Below are 22,645 nucleotides of genomic sequence, written 5' to 3' on the forward strand. Positions count from 1 at the left end.
AACAAACATTGAAAGAAACCATAAATTTTGCCATTTAGAAGAAATTTGGTTATCCATTGGAAGTGGCAATTTATATAGAGGCTATGGTACAATATCAGATAAATCCGCTCAAATCAAAGTCTTTATTCGTAAATGATTGCACATTTATAATCAGATAAGTTTACATAAAATTAAAATACATTAATTATAAGTCACAATAGCAGCATAGCACGTAGACTTTATTATAAACTATATAATTTGGATTTTGCTTAGAAATTAAAATTAATTTGTCGGTAATTTATATATAAAAAAAAATCAGGTTATGGCTGGAATGAAAAGGTGTTACCGCTATAAAAAAAAAAACTTATCAGTCTCACAGCTATAATTGTAAGCTATCTTATTAGTAAAACATATGAATAAAATCAAGACAATATGATGGGTAGGTAATATCAACAAATTTTTCCGAGCGGATTTTCTACAGAGTAATTAATAATAGGTGTCGAAAAGATTGATCCTTGCTGGAGTTAGTAATGACTTGACATTATCATTTCTGAGCAGCAAGCCTATTTAAAACTCTGGTAATTGTCGCTTTTCCAGAGTACACAATTTCTTAGATATTCATTAAATAAATATTAAATAAGCTGTATTTTAATGAAATAATTTAATATATTTTGATAAATCGTGAAGCATTTTGCTTCAGTGGACCGGTTAATGACTTGATTGACACTAGTTCGTGATAGCGTTATATATATGATAGGCCAAAGAAAAATCAGGTGATAAGACATTGACCGTGCACGTGTCCTGCCAGCATACACTGAACTGCACTTGGAGAATTGATCCCATCTGTTAAACATTGTAACCCACAGTGATAACGGTTTGCAATAACACAATTGTTTTTCCAAACATTGTAATGTCCGAACCTCTTAAATGCATTTGAACCCGTGAGCCTAGTAACCGAAAAACTCGCCATAGTTGGAAGCTGGAACCTGGCGTATGTTTGGCTGAGGCTATGCACCAGAGGGCACAGGTCTTGCCAGACCTTGGCTATATTTTACACTCTCTTTAAATTTAAGCTTCCTCGGAAATACAGCCAGGTTAACTCTACACTCTTGAACTCTTGAGAGGATACGTACTTCATTGTGGCTCGAGTTGGAGTGGTGTGAGCAGGTTGAAAGGCGAGTTGGCGCGGGCGGGAACTGCTTCAAGCACTTGGCCGCTCTGAAGGAGCCAAGGATTTTTTTACGTTCTGCTCCATTACCGATCCTCCTGATTTGAAGAACATTCTGATTTATTGTAGACTATAAACGTGAAATATCAGCTAGTATGTTAGAAAAGAAAGCTAGTAATATACTTACCACTGGAGAATGGCATTGCTGACTGGGGAAGTAGTGCGGTGATGTAAGCGAAAGGTATTTTTTTTTTTTAGACCACTTTTGTCTCGAGTCTTGAGCAATTTTGATTCACATTCACTTCAACGACCGAATAGATTCTGGCGCTCGAGTGTCGTATTGTGACATTATGTTGCAACAGACGGCGTTTGCCGTGTGTTTATATCTCAAGGTGTCTCAACCTTCCATTGATGGAGGTAGGATGTCTTGAACTCCCTCGAAGGTTGTTGCTTACGGACCTAAGTGTTTACGTGGGGTGCTACAAGGCCAGGTGCTGCTTGTTGGGGCGTTTTGGGCGTCTCCAGTCTTTTACATACTATGCATGACGTTTGCAGCATCTGGGTAGTGACGGATCTTAGCTAACTGTCAGCATCAGTCATCCTCGTCTCTCCTTGTGGTGACCAACTCTAATGCTACAGGGAAGATGATAATCTCGAATTCTCCTTCCTTAAAATGCTGTGGTGTATTCTTGAACGTGTGACGTAATGTGTAACGTAAGCTCTTCAGTATTTGTAGCCTCCTAAACTAAGAATGGCAGCTCTTCATCTCCATTTGCAGGTAGCGTGAATGTAAAAGTTTTGGTAAGGACCACAACAGCGGGGGGGTCCCTCATGGGCCAATAGACGTCTGGACCTGTCTGACTTGAAGCAAACTGAACTCCATTTGCCTGTTCTGTAGGTGGTGGAGCAAGTAATGGTGGCGGTGGCACAGGACTGGTGTGCCGGACACTAACGCGTATTTCCCGTCCCAGAGGTGGTCTTGGAACCCAAATCCCATCATAATAGCACTATTACTGAGGTGTGTAGGCGACAGCTGTGGCTGGAGAGCCTCCACCGACTCGCCACGCTGCTAAGCTCTCTTACCTCCTCTTGTTCATTGCTCGCATTACCCGACTCGTATACGACACGGAGGCGGGATGATGGAACAAAATCGCGAGAGAGAGAGAGAGAAGAAAAGAATGGAAAGGAAGGAAGGAAGGATGGGAGATGTGCCAGATAACGGTGATCTTGATATTTTTTTAATACGGCAAAAACCTTTGGAAGCAATCGACTGGGCTCTGTGACCCGGGTGTGGAGGAAACAAGGTCACGCTTGAAAGCCAGACCCCCCCCCCCCTCTTCGGCCCCATAAATATGCATATGGCCAGCCAGCCACTCGGGGGAGGCATCCGGCTTCTCCCAGCCTTCTTCACCTCCACCTTCCCCTGCATTACCCCACTAGGCTCTCCTCTGTCCCCTCCCATCCTTGCCTCTCTCGGAGGTTAAGGTGGGGAATGGGAAGAGGGAGGTTAGGGTGGAAGAAGAGAAGAAGAGGGGAAAAGGTTATAAGGAGTGGTTGAAGGAGGCGAACAGTCCACCCAAGTCCGGCCAGAGTGGACCCCAGGATGGAGAGAGAGTATTGCGAATTAACTTGAGAGTTTAAACGTGAGTTAAGGTTGGCGGGGGTTAATGGCACCAGAAGAGGCGGCGGCCACAGTGAAGTGAATGTGTGGAGCTGAGCTGCTCCTGCTCAAGTTGGCGAAATGGTACTACACACGTTCACAGAGGGATTGAACCTCTGTTGGTGACCATATATATAAACGATTTAGACACAGGATTGAGCAACAGCATTTGCAGATTTTACTGGCTATACGAAAATAGGGAGAAAAATTAATTTTGAATTTAATTAAAACTGAATTTTCTCCCTGTCATCCGTATTGCAGCGTCATGAGGTTAGAGTATTTCTTAGGCGAGAGATTTGATCTTGGTGCTGGCAGGACAATTTTGTATTGTCCGAGAGCCCGACATCACACCCCTTGGGTTGACCGCTGTCTTGCCAACTCAGAATCTCCAGATATGCTAAATGTCAGTGTTGGCAGGTCTTGATAGTTGCAGTTTTCTTGACGGCTTTCGACGGGGACTGTTGCAGTGTGGCGTTTAACGAAACATCTTGGCAGAGTTCATGATCCCCCACTGGGCTTAAGAGTCCCTGGTAATGACGTTTACTCGTCCAGAAGAGACAACCGCTGAACACTTGGGTGTATGGTTTACCGAAGCAACCCAAGCTGCCAAATAGTCTCTGCCTCTTTAAACTCTTGATATGTCAAACTTTTAGTTGACCTTTTAGTGGTAACAATGTTGACATTTTGGCGTGTTTGCCGGATGGAAATTCAACACAACTTGATAAGGCAGTGTCAACATGTCTCCGAAAGTGACTCGAATATGTTGGCAATACATCCGCCCGCCACGCCGCCCGCCACGCCGCCCGCCACGCCGCCCGCCACGCCGCCCGCCACGCCGCCCGCCACGCCGCCCGCCACGCCGCCCGCCACGCCAGACGATTTGCCCGTAATCACAATAGAATCATCCCCCCCCCCCAATCCCTCTGCAGAACCTTCGGTTATGTGGAAGAACAGTCACAATTAACTGTGCGTTTAATCAGTATGGATTTGTAGAAATTAAACTACAGGCAAACTAGCCAGGCGAGGGAGAGCACACGCAGACTGTAGACGTCCCCCCCCCTCCTCATTCCTATATTTATCATAAACGTACAGTATATAATAGCAACCAGACACATTTAATACAAAACTGGATTTCAAAGCTAACGGAGCACTCGGATGTAATGTTGCAGAGTATGTTTATAGTTCTTGTTCACAATAGTTTACATTTGGAGAATTTGTGGGATTCATTACCTGCAGCCACCTCCCATAGATATCGATATCCCAGATTAATTCTGGCAAATATATACAATATAACAGTGTCTAGTGGATGTTTTGTGCTGTCCGTATATATAGTTCTCGGTTGTAAACATATTGTAACTTCTTGTACTCGGGCTTTCTGCCCTTTGAGCGTCGGTGAAGCAGCGGAGTCGATGCTATCTACTCGCCTATATCACCTTTGGCAGGGTCATGACGCTAGTGAGAAATGTACTCAATGCTTAAGATTCACTCGTGAAGGCTCTTTTTTTGTATTAATTTTTATTAGATGTTATTAAATGCAAAGCTGAGGCGATGGCTGTAGGCGTAAAGGGGGCGGGGGGTGGGGGGGGGGGAGGGGCGAGTTATGAAAGATTGATGAAGATTTTAAACCATTTAGAGGTGGCACGGGCATGAATAGCCCGTAAAGGGTCATGACCCAAGCTGACCGCTAAGTACCGGCGGCCGCATGCGCGCGCACCCAGGCGAAAGCCAAATAGTCACTCATTTCCTTCCTTACAGAAAATCTCCCGCCTTTTTTCCCCCCAAACCAGGATTATATATATATATATATATATATATATATATATATATATATATATATATATATATATAACTGAAAACTCACACCCCAGAAGTGACTCGAACCCATACTCCCAGAAGCAACGCAACTGGTATGTACAAGACGCCTTAATCCACTTGACCATCACGACCGGACATAATGAGGTGATAGCCGAGGCTATTTGAACCACCCCACCGCCGGCACTCGGATAGTAATCTTGGGCATAGCATTTTACCAAATCACCTCATTCTTTGGGGCACACGTGAGGAACACAAATGCGAACAAGCCTGAATGGTCCCCAGGACAATATGCAACTGAAAACTCACACCCCAGTTGCATATTGTCCTGGGGACCATTCAGGCTTGTTCGCATTTGTGTTCCTCACGTGTGCCCCAAAGAATGAGGTGATTTGGTAAAATGCTATGTCCAAGATTACTATCCGAGTGCCGGCGGTGGGGTGGTTCAAATAGCCTCGGCTATCACCTCATTATGTCCGGTCGTGATGGTCAAGTGGATTAAGGCGTCTTGTACATACCAGTTGCGTTGCTTCTGGGAGTATGGGTTCGAGTCACTTCTGGGGTGAGTTTTCAGTTGCATATTGTCCTGGGGACCATTCAGGCTTGTTCGCATTTGTGTTCCTCACGTGTGCCCCAAAGAATGAGGTGATTTGGTAAAATGCTATGCCCAAGATTACTATCCGAGTGCCGGCGGTGGGGTGGTTCAAATAGCCTCGGCTATCACCTCATTATGTCCGGTCGTGATGGTCAAGTGGATTAAGGCGTCTTGTACATACCAGTTGCGTTGCTTCTGGGAGTATGGGTTCGAGTCACTTCTGGGGTGTGAGTTTTCAGTTGCATATTGTCCTGGGGACCATTCAGGCTTGTTCGCATTTGTGTTCCTCACGTGTGCCCCAAAGAATGAGGTGATTTGGTAAAATGCTATGCCCAAGATTACTATCCGAGTGCCGGCGGTGGGGTGGTTCAAATAGCCTCGGCTATCACCTCATTATGTCCGGTCGTGATGGTCAAGTGGATTAAGGCGTCTTGTACATACCAGTTGCGTTGCTTCTGGGAGTATGGGTTCGAGTCACTTCTGGGGTGTGAGTTTTCAGTTGCATATTGTCTTGGGGACCATTCAGGCTTGTTCGCATATATATATATATATATATATATATATATATATATATATATATATATATATATATATATATATATATATATATATATATATATATATATAGAATGTTCACTTACATTATTTTTCCCAATATTTTTATTTAGTCCCATTTATATTGGAACGTTATTGGATTACTCCGAATGTAAAGTATATATATAATTGAACTGAGCAATGTCTTCTTCCACAGGTTGATTGAGACAGACTCCAAGTCCCTCAACTCACTCTCCACACAGTCTGTGGGGTCGGCCCCTGGCGCTGGTCACTCACGCAAGTCTTCGGACACTTCCCAGGTGGGTCTTGACCTCCTCTGTCTCCCTACTCCCTGTCCCTCTCATCCTTCCAGCATCCCAGCAGCTTCCTCTCACCCTCCAACAACTTCCTATTACTCGACAAAAGTAAACCAAAAAAATGTTCCATGCTCCCAAGTCAAGTCTGGCCTCGAACCGGGCTTGGGGAGTAGAAGAACTCCCAGAACCCCATCAACCAGGTATCAACCAGGTATCAACCAGGTATCATGCTAGTCTCCATAGTTTTAACCCTGGCTGCCAACTGTGCAACCCTTCTGTCTCTCCTTCCATATTCCATTTTTTACAGCGTAATATTTGCTTATATTTGTCTGGAGGGAACACACGACAAACGTTAAGTCATTTGCTGCTTGAGAGTCTTGTCTAAGTATACTATTTACGGTAATATTGGTGTAGGTTTTCCCCTGCTGATGCTTATAGGCAGTTGTCGCTCATGTCATGCAAGTACAGTATTGCTGTTGACACAAGGTAAACCAAGTCATTGTGATAGCTGAAGTTCAAGAGTGGGACTTTGGGGGTTTTACCCCTGTGGGACCTGACTCTGCTCATCTCGGCTCCACACTGCAGTGCACTCTCCCTCCCCCCACGCTGTGCAGTGCACTCTTCCCCCCCCCACACCCTGTGCAGTGCACTCCCCCCCCCCACACCCTGTGCAGTGCACTCCCCCCCCCCCCCACACCCTGTGCAGTGCACTCCCCCCCCACACCCTGTGCAGTGCACTCTCCCCCCCCCACACCCTGTGCAGTGCACTCTCCCCCCCCACACCCTGTGCAGTGCACTCTCCCCCCCCACACCCTGTGCAGTGCACACCTCCCCCCCACCCTGTGCAGTGCACTCCCCCCCCACACCCTGTGCAGTGCACTCTCCCCCCCCCCCCACACCCTGTGCAGTGCACCACCCCCCCCACACCCTGTGCAGTGCACTCTCCCCCTCACACCCTGTGCAGTGCACTCTCCCCCCCCACACCCTGTGCAGTGCACACCTCCCCCCCACCCTGTGCAGTGCACTCCCCCCCCACACCCTGTGCAGTGCACTCTCCCCCCCCACACCCTGTGCAGTGCACACCCCCCCCCCCCCCCCCTAACATTGTACACCATTATTCTTGTGGCATTATCCATTTATTTTGGTCCTTGATGTGTTGAATTTACTTCCCACAATTTTAGAGGCTCTCCTTAAATTCGAGTCATATTTTGTCACCGATTCATACAACAAAATCCAGTACACAAGAAATTACATTTTAAGGATTACCCTTAACATACGTGTATTAAATATTTGTAATCTAGCTACTCGGTAACTGAATATTTTTGTTAATTTGTTTTTAATTTTTTAAGGTCACCACCAGTACAGTATTATTCTTTTTAATTTAGTTGATTTATTATAAACCCCCCATACCCTTCCTGGGGTGGTGGTGAAAAAGGTTAGCGACACATAATGGGCTCAGGAGCTGAACTCCAAAATTCATTTAGCTAAGCAAGTTAGTCATGATAAGATTGTTGGTTTCTTGAATTATTTTATCAAGTTTGTGTTCGAGAACGACCACAAGCATGGTATCTAAGCAAAGTACCATCCATATGTGGTGAGCTAATACCGCAATTTTTTTTTAACACAATTTTTAATTGTGTACCATTTTCAGGACGACATTCGTTTAATTACATTGTTCCATCATTCATGTATAACTGTTTGGACAGATCTCTGTGGCTTCAGGAGGTTCAAGTGGGTCTTCAGGAGGAGGCTCAACTGGGGGATCACAACTACAGGATCCAGAAGAGGATCTATGGGGGCTATGGGGACGGCTAGTCAACGATTGGGAAACATGGAACAAAAAGAAGAGCATGCAGATGAAGGTGAACTAAAATTTCTTACCCATGGTTAGATCCTCAGTGGAATCTTGAGGTAACATTAGTACAAAGTGATGTGAACTGTGATCAAAATAGTGGAACTAGACATTTCTTTTCATAAAGTTGATTTTTCCCCCATAACACTCTACATGCTGTTACCTTTATTATTTGCAGGAGTTGGTACGTAAAGGTATCCCCCATCATTTCCGAGGGATCACTTGGCAGCTTCTTTGCTCAGCACACAACTCTCCAGAGAAAGCCAAATATGCAGAATACCTCAGAACTACATCAGCGTGTGAGAAGGTTCGCTAACTCGCATTTTAGTTAACACACACACACACACGGTTGTGTGTGTGTGTGATTTGTCAATACCAATACCAATATAAGAGACTATATATACAGTCTTGACTGTATATATAGTCTCTTGCACCTATAATCCATTTCTAGCTTGGTAACCTATTTTGAATAGGTTTACTGTAAATGATGTCATTCACAGTATAATGGGAGAATTGAGAAATACATGTCAAACTTGTGTTGCTTGTAATGTGTGTTGTAATGAGAGCAAAAACTATGCATGGAAATAAAATAAAATTGGGGTCGAGTAATTAAATGTATAATTTGATAAGAATGCTGAAAGTGTTGGAGACTTGATACTTGACGAGAGTAGGTATAGCACTAACATAGTATGCTAGAGCAGGTGTGGTGTATTATGGTTACCGAGAGCCTAGGGACAGTGGATGTGAGGATTTTCTTGAGTGAAAGGAATGATTTTAAATTCATAGTGGTAACAAAGTATGAAATATGGAAATATGTGGATTTCTTATATAATACTGCCCAGTACAGTATTTGATTTAAATCTTGTTATACGAGTCGGTACAGTACTAAGAAACTATGAGGATTTGCTTCTAGGAAGAGTTTAGTGCAAATGGTACATTTTGGAGTGATGGAAGCAATAAGATCACGGACCACTTTTAAAGTCTGGTGAATAAAACCATAGTGTGGAGAGGAAAGATAAGGCCATAAACATGAGAAAAGAACGAAGAGTGTATGACATATAAGGAGTGGTGGTGTTTAGAGCTGTATATGGACCAGAGTCCTTGGAGATAGCTCTGCACCTCTCACCAGGCTTATAAGAGTTTAGTATCGCCTACATACTGTATATCTATTCTTGTATTGGCATCTTTGGTGATATTTAGTGTCCTCTGATTATTCCGCACAGTTGATAGTGCTACATAGCCTTCCCGGTTTGGTGCCTTCTTTTGATAATTACTTACACACTGTATATTATGATGGTCTTAGGTTACCATCCTCATGGTACCATTGTGGCCTCGTGCCTGATCTGTCTTCCTGATGCTATAGCACGAGGCCATCTCGAGCATCATAGTCTGGCTGATCAGGGATTTCTTGGAGGGGGGCCTATTTTTGCTTTTCCTTTTGATTACAGTTATTGAGTGACTACCTATAATTCTCTTCCCATTTGATGGATCACTAAGAGTCTTTGGCCATTGATATTTATGAAGTGACACACACTTACATTTCTTGCACCCTATATGCTTGACATTGAAGCTACTGTACTGTACATGTATTGGATATTGTATATAGGTAGGTGTATTTAACAGGTTCCTAAAACTGTGGTTTCTTTCTGCATACTAGAACAGTAATTGAATTTCTTGCATTTACATTTGAAGTTTGCTATGCTTCTTAAAAATGAAATATAGTACCTGTGCATATTCAAATCTAGTTTTGACGTATCAGAACACTACTAGTATATCGGAGGCACTTTCCCGAGTGGTGCTGTTGCTCCCTAAGGCAAAGTCAAAATGACCTCTGGTGGTGGTCTTGTGCAGTCTGATCTGGTTGACATTCTGCACTGGAGTAGCAAGAAACTTGTTTGAAACTGTCTTCATTGGGTCCTGCTGATGCTAGGGCAACATGAGATTGTTGACATAAAAGTATGGTATGAATAGAAGCTGTAGGGATGACGTGGCAGGAAGAACAGTAGTCGCACACTTCACAATCCTCACTCTCCGAAATCTGACCATGCCATAAAAGAAAGTCATGATGATGAAGAAAGCCTGCCCAAAGCAATACTGGTGGCACAGACTGAAAACTTTAAAAAGGTACCTGCAGGTTAGAATCCTGGTGGACTTAAAAGTTTGGAAGTCAGCATAGAACATAAAGAAGATTACCTTTAGGTTATAAAGTTTAAATCGTGACTCTACGAGTTTGCCTGGGTGTGATTCACCTTAAACCCCTTTGCAAAAACACCTGGAGGATATTTGCCTTCATGCATGGGACTGTTGTACAAGAATTCAGATAAGAGAATCAGAGGTGGAGTGTGTAGATGCCAGGAAATACCGTACAGTAGGGTGTGGATGATGTGGGTGTGGTTCACTAATTCCTCTGAGCTTCAGTAGTAGTCAGGGGAAAGTCGAAAATTCCATTTTGGCAGCAGGATGCTGCTTCTGGAAACTTTCCTTAAGACTACTCAATAGCTCGGTCGATAGAGCTTCGGCCTCACACGAGTGGGGTTCACGGTTAGTCTCCTAGAACCCAGGTGAATAGAATACCGTACAGTAATTGCGTGCGCACACACCACAGGGGTAACCGTGCACCAACAGATGAAGTAACCAGACTCTAACGAAGATTGAAAGGTTCTTAACTTGAGCTACTCTTGACTAAGAATGAGAAGGTTGCGATTGAGATTTGCTAAGTCCTCACGATCAAGCATAATAAACTCGGCAGTGAAGCGAGCATGGAAACTCGTTAACCCAATTGCTCATTGCCAATCCCATGTGGAACAAAATCTCTAGGGAGGAGTGACCCAAAATTGTCACCCCTCAAATAAAAATGAAAAGAAAGTGGAGCATTTTATTTACCAAAATTTATCCAAAGTCCACCTTCTCTAGTAGCTTTGAAAGGGACAGGATGTTGATGGCTTGTCTAGGTCCCCCTTCATTATTCCTTAGGTTTCTTGGCCAAATTTTAAATAGGTAATGTCTTGACATTTACAACTTTGGCAGTTTATAAAGGACCCAAACATGCTCTGGAGGTAGAGGGAGGGAACAGTATGAAAAAATTGCCCTGTCAAGCTTAAAGAGCTTAGGACTAAAAGCAAGAGAAGCTGAAGCAGCTAAAAAAAAAAAAAAGTGTGAAAATCATTTAAGAACAGAAACGTGAAGATTTGAAAGCTGATAAATAACAAAATAACATTAAATAGCATGTGAGGCCATCTCACACTGGCAATGAGAGAAAATTAAAAAGTGATGAAAGATAATCACTGCCACTGACTCTCCATAAAAATGGTTTTAGCTCTGTCATAGAAATTCTATAGAAATTCCACACAAGATCACCATGCCTTACAAGAGGATGATCACTACTGCTGGAAGACATGAACCAAGCATTACAGATGAGGTAACTAATCGCTGGTTGATGCAAATTCAGACACACAATGGACTTGTCTACACACAAGAAATATTTACTCGTATCATAAGCCCACTGTACTAATGAAAGTTTCTGAAGATTATACAAGCCACTTGAATGAAAGTACTGTAATTGGGTTGTTCACAACCAGCAGAAAAGGCCACTCAGGATGTAATGTGATTAGGTTGGGCTGGAAGGCTGTGTTGGGATGTCAGGTTTATCACCAGGTGGCAGTCAATGCAACAGTAGAGATCTGCAGAGTGGTTATGTAGGCACCCAATGCGCAGCTTGGTAATCAGTAATGTTGCCGTGTTATATCTCAAAAGGCTTTTAGAGTTGTGTAAAGTACTGTACAGTACTGTACTTTTTTTCTTTATATTTTTGTTGTATTGAATGTTTTTCAGTGTCTCCCTAGCACAAGCATGACTCGACAGCGACAGTTTCAAAAATTGCATGCCAGTGTGGATGTTGACCTGCCCTGACTGGAGTAAAACAACTAGAGGGCAATAGGATTTTGCCTAAGGGAGCAGTTGAATGTGATAACTCAGAATTTTTTGCACTTTTATGCTATCAGGGCAGATTCACTGTGCTGCATCTTGCTATGGGCACGCTTTTGGCAATTTGTGAGGCAATAGTTTTTTTAATTCAAAAAAGGTACAATGATTAAATGGTGTTTTGCAGGTAATTCGTCGGGACATTGCTCGCACTTATCCTGAGCATGACTTTTTCAAGGAGAAGGATGGTTTGGGACAAGAGAGTCTGTTTAATGTTATGAAAGCATACTCCCTGCATGACCGAGAAGTTGGTTACTGCCAAGGTTCTGCTTTCATTGTTGGACTTCTACTGATGCAGGTAATCGCGTACATTTTGCATTATCGGTCAAATGAATCTTTCTGTACATTATATATCAAAAGCGGTGAAAATACCGTACTTTATTAACTCGTTAATAAATTTCAGATGCCAGAGGAGGAAGCCTTTGCCGTTTTAGTCAAACTAATGCAGGACTACCGGATGCGCGAGATGTTCAAACCCTCGATGGCAGAATTGGGGCTGTGCATGTACCAGTTGGAGTGTCTCATCCAGGAACACTTACCAGACCTTCATGCTCACTTTACCTCGCAGAGCTTTCACACATCAATGTGAGTCAAACTTTAAATACAGATATAGATATTAATGACTGTGTGCATCTGTTAAGAATTCATTGTATTTACAGTACAGTGCTGTATTGTACTGTGCTAAATTGATACAATTGATATCACTGTTTTCAAGAGTTTATCTGCAATTTACTCAAGTTGAAGAGAAGATGGTAGAAATTTATCTAGAACCAAGTGACTTGTATTCTTTTGTATACCATACATAGCTTTACAAGATTTGATTTTTTTTTTTTACTTAATGAAAATATATAAATGTGTTATGTAATATAAGCACAGTACAGTAGTTGTATTTTCTTCGTACAGGTACGCTTCATCATGGTTCTTGACGTTGTTCTCCACCACGCTGCCTCAGCCTCTTGCGTGCCGTGTAATGGACTGCTTCTTGGTGGATGGTTTAGAAGTTATATTCAGGACGGCCCTAGCCTGCCTCACACTAGGGAAAGAAGACCTCTTTTGTATGGACATGGAGGGAATGCTCAAGGTGAAGATTGGTGAACTATAACTATTTTGATATTCTATAGTAACTAATTTGTAATTAAGATTACATTCTTATAATGTTAAAGGTAGAGATGTTTATACTATAGGTTTCAAATGTTTAAGCTGCTGCTATGATACACTTATTTGTAACTATAGAATTGGGTGTCAGTTAAGGGTAGGGTTGATCAAATGTAATACAAGTGTATATATTGGTATTGAATAGTATCGTCTTTAAACAGTAATCTCCCTGTAAGAAGTACAGCAACAAAAGATCTTTAAAGGTCATGTATACACAGTACTGTTCATTGTTTACATTTATATCTGTCTTGGCATGTCACAGTGGTGGATTTTATAACCATTGGTCTCTTACTTTGAATAATACAGTAGTGATGCTATTCTTAGTCATACTGTCGCAGTGGTCTGGGCTATCAATGCACCATTAATGCCATGTGCTCTTGTATCGGTAATGTTTGCTTATCCTCTGTCTATTTCTTTACATCTTCGAAAATGATGTCGCTATTTCAAATTCCAATACGGGCTCACCATAGCCCATGCTACCTGGAACGTTTGTTCAGAGTAGCTGAATCTAAAAGAACAAACTAACATATCATTATTTACCATTGCTTAATTCAGCCATGATTTGTCATTATCTGTAGCAATTTCTGTTAAGAAGTGCTCTTAGTAAATAACACTCATTTCTGGCTTTTAATTATTTTTCAGTATTTTCAACGAGATTTGCCAGCTAAGTTTGAAGGCGATCCTGAAGGCTACTTTTCTCTGGCATACTCTCTACGGTATAATGTTAAGAAAATGAAGAAAATGGAGAAGGAATACACAGCAATGAAGACTAAAGAGCAAGAGGAATTGGTTGAGCTAAAAGTACATATGAATTTTTGTTTAACATTGTAATGAAAGTGATCATTGTTAGAATGTAAGAGCTTTCCTAGTCTCTTAATTATTATTTTCTGCAGGAAAGGACACTAGGTAATTGTTTGTATCAGTGTAATCTTAAAGTTTAAAACTAGTGATTGAGGTACTTATATACAAAGAATTTACAGTAATTTGGAAGTTAAGTGTGGTCAACTTCATTTAAAAAAAAAGACACTATAGTTAACATGTTGCCAAGTACTGTACTTGCTGTTCAAACTTAGGTGAAGGTTACTGTGTCAAACTAATGTGGAAGATATGCTAATAGGATATGATACAGTATTTATATTTATGAATTTATGAATCGACTGGTAAATGTTGCTTAATTTGCTTTCAAGTCAACTCATACTACTAACACTGAGATGGCTAATATACAAAATGAATATTGTTGCTTATGTGCAGGGAGTAGTACAATCTACCTTGGATTTTCTTTGGTAATATATGATCATGAAAATTTACCCAAATTTTACAATTAAATTATTTCCAACTTCAGAGACTACGGACAGAAAATAGATTACTCCGTCAAAGAATAGACTGTTTGGAGGCGGAATCTTCTGCTCTTGCTGACAGACTCATCCAGGGTCAAGTATCACGAGCTGAGGAGGCAGAACATAATTTTGCCATTAAGGTATAAATGGAAAGTTTTTAAAATATGCTTAATATGTTCTTGTATCCAAAGTATTTATTGAAATGTACAATTGAAATTGATTATTGAAATGTATTCCTGTACTGTTATTGTAGCGAGAGCTTGCCGCTCTGAGGCAACATGATGGGGAAACGATGGAAGCTTTAATGGATGCTCGAGATAAGATCCGGAAATTAACTGGAATGATCGAAGAGGTATGTACATCCTGATATGTTGTTTGTTTATATACTGAATACAATATATTAGGTTTCCATAAATTGCTATGGGACAGAAAACTGTCCTGTAAACTTTGAAGTGCTGTTATGTAATAAAAATTATCTTTGGTAATACAGTACTGTATTGCAAGGTACCAGTAATGTCAAGCTGAGATATGAAAGCTCAATAAATGGAAATATTTGTTTTCAGAATTGCTCGTCGCGTGAGTCATCTCTAGCAGAACTTATGGTCAAAGAGGAGGAACTAAGACAAAAGGAAGAGTTGGTTAAATGTCTTCAAGAGGAGCTAGTTCAGGTAAGGTTCCTTTATGTTGTGAAAACTAATGCAGTATAATAATTGTTTTAATACTTTTAACTCTGATGAAGAGAGAATAAACTATGTGAGAAGACTAATGTAGTGGCATGAAGTGTGATTATATCCTTGGGTGCAAGTTTTAAGTGTGGCACCTGCCTTGCTATCATCAGTAGTTGTGACTGTGCTCATGTCAATAACATAGATGAAAATGACATGAAAAGAAGTAAAAAGCAGAACAGAATGTTTAAGAGGAGAGATATATTTATAATATAGAGAGCAGTATATAGTAGAAGAGTGTACCAATAAACTGGTGATAAGAGAGTATTAAAGTGCATTTGAGGAGAGGAAGACCGTAGAGATGATGGGAGGACATGGCGAGTATGGTGCTTGGTTTATCTCGGGTGCTGCCATCTCAGTGTGGATAATATAATTAATGGACCAGTGCTTTTTTCTTTAATGTTCATGAAACTTTCCAAAAAATGTTGTGCCCCTTTTTAATCTGGTCTTGTTGCCTCTTCCATTTGAAAGTGCAAAACAGGCTTATTCCAACAAAAATGATGAATCCATGTCTTTTGTAGACTGATCGATAAGATTTACAATATACTAATGTGCTATATGAAAAACACAAGAAGTACAAAATTAAACCCAAAATATTTGTGTATAGGTTAGATTGAAAACAGCCGAGGCCGAGGCAACTATTAGAGATCTTAGAGCCAGGATCCAGGAGCTAGAAGAGGAGCAAAAGAAATTGAGAGAGGCAACTCCAGAACATTCTGTAGCTCATTTACAAGAGGAATTGATTGCCGTACGATTAAGGGAGGCAGAAGCCAACTTGGCCCTCAAAGACCTGAGACACAGAGTTCAAGAATTAACACAACTTTGGACAAAGCATGTTCAGGTAAGACTATGGTTTTCTCTGTGTAGACATTTTTATTCTGATATCGGTTTGAAAGAATGATTTTCATTACAAATTAATAAGAAGCAATATTAGTCTTTGAATATTGGTAACAGTATTTACATGATTTACACGAGTACATGATTTATTTTTCAGATATTAATTTCACTACATTTACTGTACTGTATATACATATTAATAGTTGCCTTTATCTGTACTTCAGCTAACATCATTCTTGTTTTAAATTTTGCTCGGAATTGGTCCAGTCTGGTTCTAGATCTTGATAAATATTGTTTTGTCTTGGAAAGTAGAATAAAATTGACTGGACAATTGAATGTAGCCTTGGCTTGTGCACCCCAACAGCCTGTTGTTGCCTAGGTTATATGGCTTTATGAAAATATAATATTCACTCTTGCTCATACTCTTGTGGTACCAGTAATAAATGGGTAAATTATTTTAATAGTGTATATATTTTTTGACCTACTTGAACATCAGTCAGTCATATGCCTTTAAAATACTGTATTTGTGTGGGACGAGTGGGATTTCACTTGGGTTCGTATCCTGGCCGGGGAGGACTTATTGGGCTCAAATCCTTAACTGTAGCCTCTGTTTACCCAACAGTAAAATGAGAACCAGTACCTGGTTGTTAAACGATTTGGCGGGGTCATATTCCAGGGAATATTAGGATTAAGGACCTGCCCGAAATGCTGTGTGTGCTAGTGGCTGTACAAGAATGTAAGAACTCTTGTACATAAAAAAGTGAAATGTGGAAAGAGTCATGAATTTGTAACTAATTGTAACTAATTTAGTAGGTTTTCCTTCTACGAACTTCAAAACGTGTATCTATAGGGTATGTATTATCATTCAGGATCAGCATGGAGACAAGAGCGAGGCAGCCAAGCCAGACGTAACGAGCACACCAAGCAAAAAGCTTGGTCTCTTCTGGGACAGGTCACATGAAGCTGCCAAGCTGGAGGAGGAGCTCATGACCACCAAATTACATGAGACTGCTGCTGTGGCAGAGCTCAAGGAGGCCAGATTAAAGGTGACCATAATGTTTTTAAGTACAGTACTATATTATTATTGGTTATGAGGAGATTGCCAATTTAAATTTTTACAATTTTAGGATTCCAGAATTGTATTTAAACTTTCCAAATGTAGACATTTTGCATGTTTTATATTTAGATAATTATAAAATGTGAATTACTCAATGTAACAAAACTTGGTTAATGATAAAAAGAAATAAAGCCTATTCCCTGTTTAAATTTTCTGAGTTTTGTAATAGTTTTCATGGACACTTCATCCTGAAATTTCCATTCCCAATTTAAATATATTTTCAGTCAATGTGCAGGAGAAATCGCATTTAAGTGCTTCAATTATTTGGATAATTTGTTCTTTCAGTTTTCTAATCTATATTGAATGTACATGACTCAAGGGTATTTCATGGATTTCCAGGTTATGGAGCTTGAAACGGCAGTACAAGTGTCAACTAACCAGATGAAGCGGCAAGAGGAGGAGAACAAGCGGTTGCAAGAAGCTCTGGATGCTGCCGAGGCCAATATTCGCACAATGCAGTCTCAGCTGGGTGATCACAAGAGAAAATACACTGACCTCGAAAGCCAGGTGTGTACAAAAATTTGATTACTGTATAGTATGTCTCTGTAACACTTACACTGTTCAAGTTGCTATATGGGATTTTTTTTTAACAACTTTCAAGAGGGTTAATTTGCTTCTCGAATACTTTAAATTTCATTTTGCCCAATTTGAAATGTTTAGTATGTAAGCAGGTCATCTATTTTAACCAATTTAAAATATGCAAGTTGTATAATTGGTAATAATTTTCACATGTTTAGAATATGCATAAAATTTGTTTAATTACTGCTTTTTTCATGCTTCCTCGTTTACATTTTTAACCAAACTGCATTTTCAGATGAAGGAGGAAAAGATGCTGGCAAGAATTCGTGAAGCCGAGAAATCTCAGAGCTTAGCTGAGCTCACACAGAAAATATCCTCATTAGAATATAAGGTAAATTAAATAAATCCCTTAATCACATAGTTATTCCTGTCTACCAGGTGAAAATGCCTACCATGTGATAAAAGTATTACTTAAAATAATTGTTTTATAAAGTACTGTACTGTACAACATAAAGAAAATATTGTAACAAAATTTAAATCAATGCATTTAAACCATAATAATGGTAATAAACTATTGCACTTTAAATGTGAATTCTTCCAGAACCAGGAATTGGTCACAGAAGGTGAAGTGTCTCGGGTTGGTGGCAGTGACAGTGATCAAGTTCCCCGACTCCAAGATAAGGTGGCTGAACTTCAGTCAGAGGTAAGGTTAATGATAGAATTAGAATCAAGATTTTGGTAATTGTTACAAGACTGCATTCTATAATTTTAATAAGGAGTGCTTAAAAATTGTGTTATCAATAATAAAATGTTAAACGCCTGGGAAATAAGTACGAAAGCCGTAATATTGCTCCACGAGAATGTTTACTGAAATAGGTAATTGCTCAGCACTTAATGTTAATATTCCAGAAGTTCCCTGTAAAGGGTCTGATGAAATGGAATGGTTGAAAATTGCACAATGCACCCAAATTTTTCAGTTAATTTTGATTCTTGTATTGAAAAATATTGCTACAAAACTTTACAATGATAAATTTTGTTAAAAACAAAATACATACTGTGTATGTACATACTGTAGAATTAAAGAAAATGCAAGAATCATTATTGACTTGCCATTTGTCTCACATTATCAAGCTTTATGCAGCCAAAATTTGCCCACTAACACATGCTTAATATATAACAGCTTTGATGCATCTCCATATTGCCACAGTATACACTACAAGTGATTCAACAAATGTTTGTAGCATTCAGAACATTTTTGACAAAAATATCATCAAAATTTGCATTCATAGTGAGAAATCAAATAGAATAGTTTCTCTTAAGCCAATTAGCCTTGTATGCAACACCTGTATATGGGATCTTCTAATCTTGCTTCCTTACAATAATGGACAATAATAATGCAGCAAACACTTCAGATATTAGAGATTACTACAAAGCACATGCTTAAAATTGATGTACTGTATTTCTCGTAACATACTTGTAGAAAAAACATATATAGATATATGTATTGGATCTGTATTAACAATGTCCATGAAGTCAGTCACTCTTCATTTTTTAGTCCACTCTCCCCTTCAGATTTTTAGTCCACTCTCCCCATTGCCCTTTCTAAAGCCAGTCACTTCCCTTCTGTGGTAAAAGTATAATGTCCCATTGCCCTCAGTTAGGGGGAAAGGGAATACAAATGAAAACATTTGCTTTTAATTATTTACCTTTGTTCACTCATTTTATTTAATACTGTTCCCAGCTTTTCCTCCATTATTTTAATGTAAAATGATTCAAGTACCTGGCTGTTTTTATCCAATGCACTCTTCGGAATATGACTACTTATAACATTCACCCCCCACGTTAAGAAGAGCTCACTTGTGTATTAGAATATATAAACCTCTGATTTTATAGTTTTAGTGATAGATGCCGTGTAAACTTGCTTATTATTAATTGTCCATGGTATATTTTTGAGGAGCTGCTGAATCAGTCTTATACCTGTGCTTATGCTTGCAATTCCCATCCTATGTGTTGTTATGGCTAGTTTTGTTACCAGGATGGTGATTCATAATTTCAGTTAGACTTCCTGTACCTACTTGTTTGGGTAACTTGTTCTGTAAATCATCTTAAATTAACAAAATTTAAACATTTTATATTTAAATATTTATTTACTGCAGTTGAAAATTTGTGTAGAGTACATCTTCCAAACTCTCCAAGCCAGTTTTAAATTCTTTAACAAACTCGAATGATTGAAGAAAACATTAAACCCTTCATTATCTCTCACAAGCATCCTACATAACTTACTTACACTGAACAGATTTGCTGCAAATCCATTGAGGAACCTTAAGTTATTAAGAGAACTTGGCATCATGTATATTTGTGCACTTCTGAAAATTTGTAGTTAGATATTAATTTCATGTAATCTTATCAAGCTGAGTTATTGCTTCACCAACCGAATCTTCTAATTCTCCTTAATTAATTAGGTCTTTGTCACGTATGTACTGTCACTTTTAACCATGGTTTTCTAACACATTTGCACCTGCAGCCAACAGAGAAGTAAGGACAGCGTAAGTGCTTTGGCATCATAGTTATGCATGACCACTTATGCAATAAGATGTAGAAACACCATCTTTGGGTTTGACATGCATGACCAACTTCCTGCTTCTCGTTTCATTTGATAACCAACATTAATAACCGTTTTTTTTATGTACAGGTAATAAGATTAAATCCTTAAGATTGTTGACATTATTTTGTAAGATTTCTACCATAGTTAGATGTTTATTATATCCAACAGCTTGAAATACAAGAGTATGGTTATTTTAAGATATGGTAGCCTGCTGTCAAAAGTGGGAGAAGACCTCTAGGCAATTAATAGGATATTTTTTTCAAATATGCATGCTAAAAAATAAGGAATTTTTACCACTACTTTGAAATTGACATAATTTTGGAATGGCAATAGATAATATGCTCAAACCTAATTTTGTTTCCTATGAAAAAGGTCTATATTGGTTAATCATCTTGTCATATTTTTATAGAAACATTAAATGAATGATGTAAAAATGTTTAATATATGCTTATTATAAATTTTCAATTAGAATGCAAGTTTAAAATCTACTGACCCTTGCTTTGCATGCAACTCCTTGTCCTTATGAATTTATAAGTTTTTTATTTACATTTCCTGATTTTCTTTATTCTCTTATAAGTTAACTTGTTCTAAATATTAAATAAGGTGGAGTGCAGTTAATACAATTAAAAAAAAAATGGTTGATTTCTAAAATTGGGTCAATGATGAAATATACATGTTATATGCTATTGTATTTCTAGAACAAAATAATTTAAGATGGGTGTCTTTTTAGTGATAAAATAGTAAAATGTAAGTCATACCAGTGAGAAAGAAATGGGTGTAATTGAAATGAATGAGAGATGAGGAACTTATAAAGAAGCTGCACGACTTCTAAACAACTAAGAATGGGAACTTTACTGGGTATGGTAATCAAAATGCAAGTCTATAAATATATTATTAAATTTTTGTGAGAACAGGCAAGGATATTGGTATTAAATTGTGGTACTGGATGGAAGTTTCCTAATGCAGTAAGCTTTCAAGTTATGCTAGGGATGCTCCAGAGAAATTGTGCTATGCAAGCCAGCATAAGTATTTGGGGTAATTATGGATACAGTCCAGAGACAATCTTTCTTAATGAATCATTGGTTTGAACATTATATATACTGTATTCCTATTATTGTTGCTAGGATATACAGTATTGTCAGATTGGCTAACCTTGTACACATGTCTTATGAAACCCTTTAACCCTTAAACTGCGCAATACATCTAGCTGGGGCGAGTAACTATTGCGGGACTGCGCACTACAGCTATGTATGGTTGGGAGTACTATGTAGGATTTAAAAGTCCAGTGGCTACACAGGGTTCGCATCAGCTTCCTCAGGGCTCTTGTAAACAGACACCATATTAAAAAAATAATCAGGGTCAACATTCCTGGGTGAGAGCGCCTCGGTACTGAGTGAGCAACCATGGCTGAAGCATGCAGCATGAACTAATAGCACTGCTGTTCAGCTTGTGACCACAGCATCACCTAAAAATGTCAAAATATACATGTAACTGGTATTATTTAGTGATGATAGTATTACAGAAGACCACCGACTGATAAAAATGACCAGGATTCGGATAATAGCAGGATTGTTGTGATAATTTGCACTGTGCATAGTATGGTGCGAGGAGTAATACGGAGGGAGGGAGGTAGCTTCGTCTGCTTACTACGTGTGGCTACCTGTTAGTGTCTGCATTTGCCATATCAGCTTAGTTGTTCACTATGTGAACACAAATGTAGATACTTATATATATAACGTGTGTATTAGTGTAATAACAGCAAAAAGGAGTATGTTGGGAGAAGCCATTTTAGTGAGGGAGGTGGCATCATCTGCATGACTTGTCATGCAGTGTATGGTGGCCACTATGCTGTTTGGGCACCATACTAGCTTAGTTGTAGTTATGGTGAATAAAACGTGCAAATACTTGTATATAGTGTAATAACACCACAGACAGTATGGTTGGAGGAGGAATGTTAGTGTGTGTGGGGTCTTGAACGAGTGAGGGAGGGAGGGAGGGAAGCAGCATCAGCCGACTTGTGTGTGACGACCTCTGTTATTGTCTGAACTCGCCATACCAGCTTAGTTGTATAGTTATGGCGAACAAAACGTGTAGATACTTATATGTAATGTCCGTATATAGTGAATAAAAGCAAAAACAGTATGGTGGGAGGAGGAATGTTGGTGAGCGAGGTGGTGTTGAGGGAGGGAAGGTGGCGGCATTGGCTGGCTGGTGTGTGGCGCCCACTCGTTTTTGTTTTGACAAATCATACCAACTTAGTGGTTTGTTATAGTGAACAAAACGTGCAGATGCTTATATATGTATATGTATACGTATATACACATACACATATATATATGTATATGTGTGTGTGTGTGGTGTGTGAGATATAGATATAGATAGATATATATATAATGTAATATAATATGTCGTACCTATTAGCCAGAATTCACTTATCGGCCTACTATGCAAG

The 22,645-nt window shown here is 39.5% G+C and overlaps 1 protein-coding gene across 22 annotated transcripts in view; it reads left to right on the top strand.

Annotated features, from left to right (window-relative positions):
* Positions 1-22,645, top strand: part of Evi5 (ecotropic viral integration site 5) — a 317,622-nt gene that overhangs the window by 289,600 nt on the left and 5,377 nt on the right. For 21 of the 22 annotated variants that reach the window (XM_069315218.1, XM_069315219.1, XM_069315220.1 and 18 more), the window contains 15 exons: positions 5,966-6,068; positions 7,772-7,927; positions 8,096-8,224; positions 12,026-12,196; positions 12,302-12,483; positions 12,802-12,979; positions 13,696-13,854; positions 14,396-14,530; positions 14,644-14,742; positions 14,954-15,058; positions 15,723-15,956; positions 16,822-16,998; positions 17,409-17,576; positions 17,884-17,979; positions 18,190-18,291. In XM_069315218.1, the coding sequence (XP_069171319.1) occupies positions 5,966-6,068; positions 7,772-7,927; positions 8,096-8,224; positions 12,026-12,196; positions 12,302-12,483; positions 12,802-12,979; positions 13,696-13,854; positions 14,396-14,530; positions 14,644-14,742; positions 14,954-15,058; positions 15,723-15,956; positions 16,822-16,998; positions 17,409-17,576; positions 17,884-17,979; positions 18,190-18,291 (2,194 nt within the window). Of the gene's footprint in view, positions 1-5,965; positions 6,069-7,771; positions 7,928-8,095; positions 8,225-12,025; positions 12,197-12,301; positions 12,484-12,801; positions 12,980-13,695; positions 13,855-14,395; positions 14,531-14,643; positions 14,743-14,953; positions 15,059-15,722; positions 15,957-16,821; positions 16,999-17,408; positions 17,577-17,883; positions 17,980-18,189; positions 18,292-20,112; positions 20,135-22,645 lie in introns of all 22 variants that reach the window. The other variant, XM_069315230.1, reaches the window with a different exon arrangement.

The sequence above is a fragment of the Procambarus clarkii genome, chromosome 81 (assembly GCF_040958095.1).
Source record: "Procambarus clarkii isolate CNS0578487 chromosome 81, FALCON_Pclarkii_2.0, whole genome shotgun sequence".
In the NCBI taxonomy this organism is placed as follows: domain Eukaryota; kingdom Metazoa; phylum Arthropoda; class Malacostraca; order Decapoda; family Cambaridae; genus Procambarus; species Procambarus clarkii.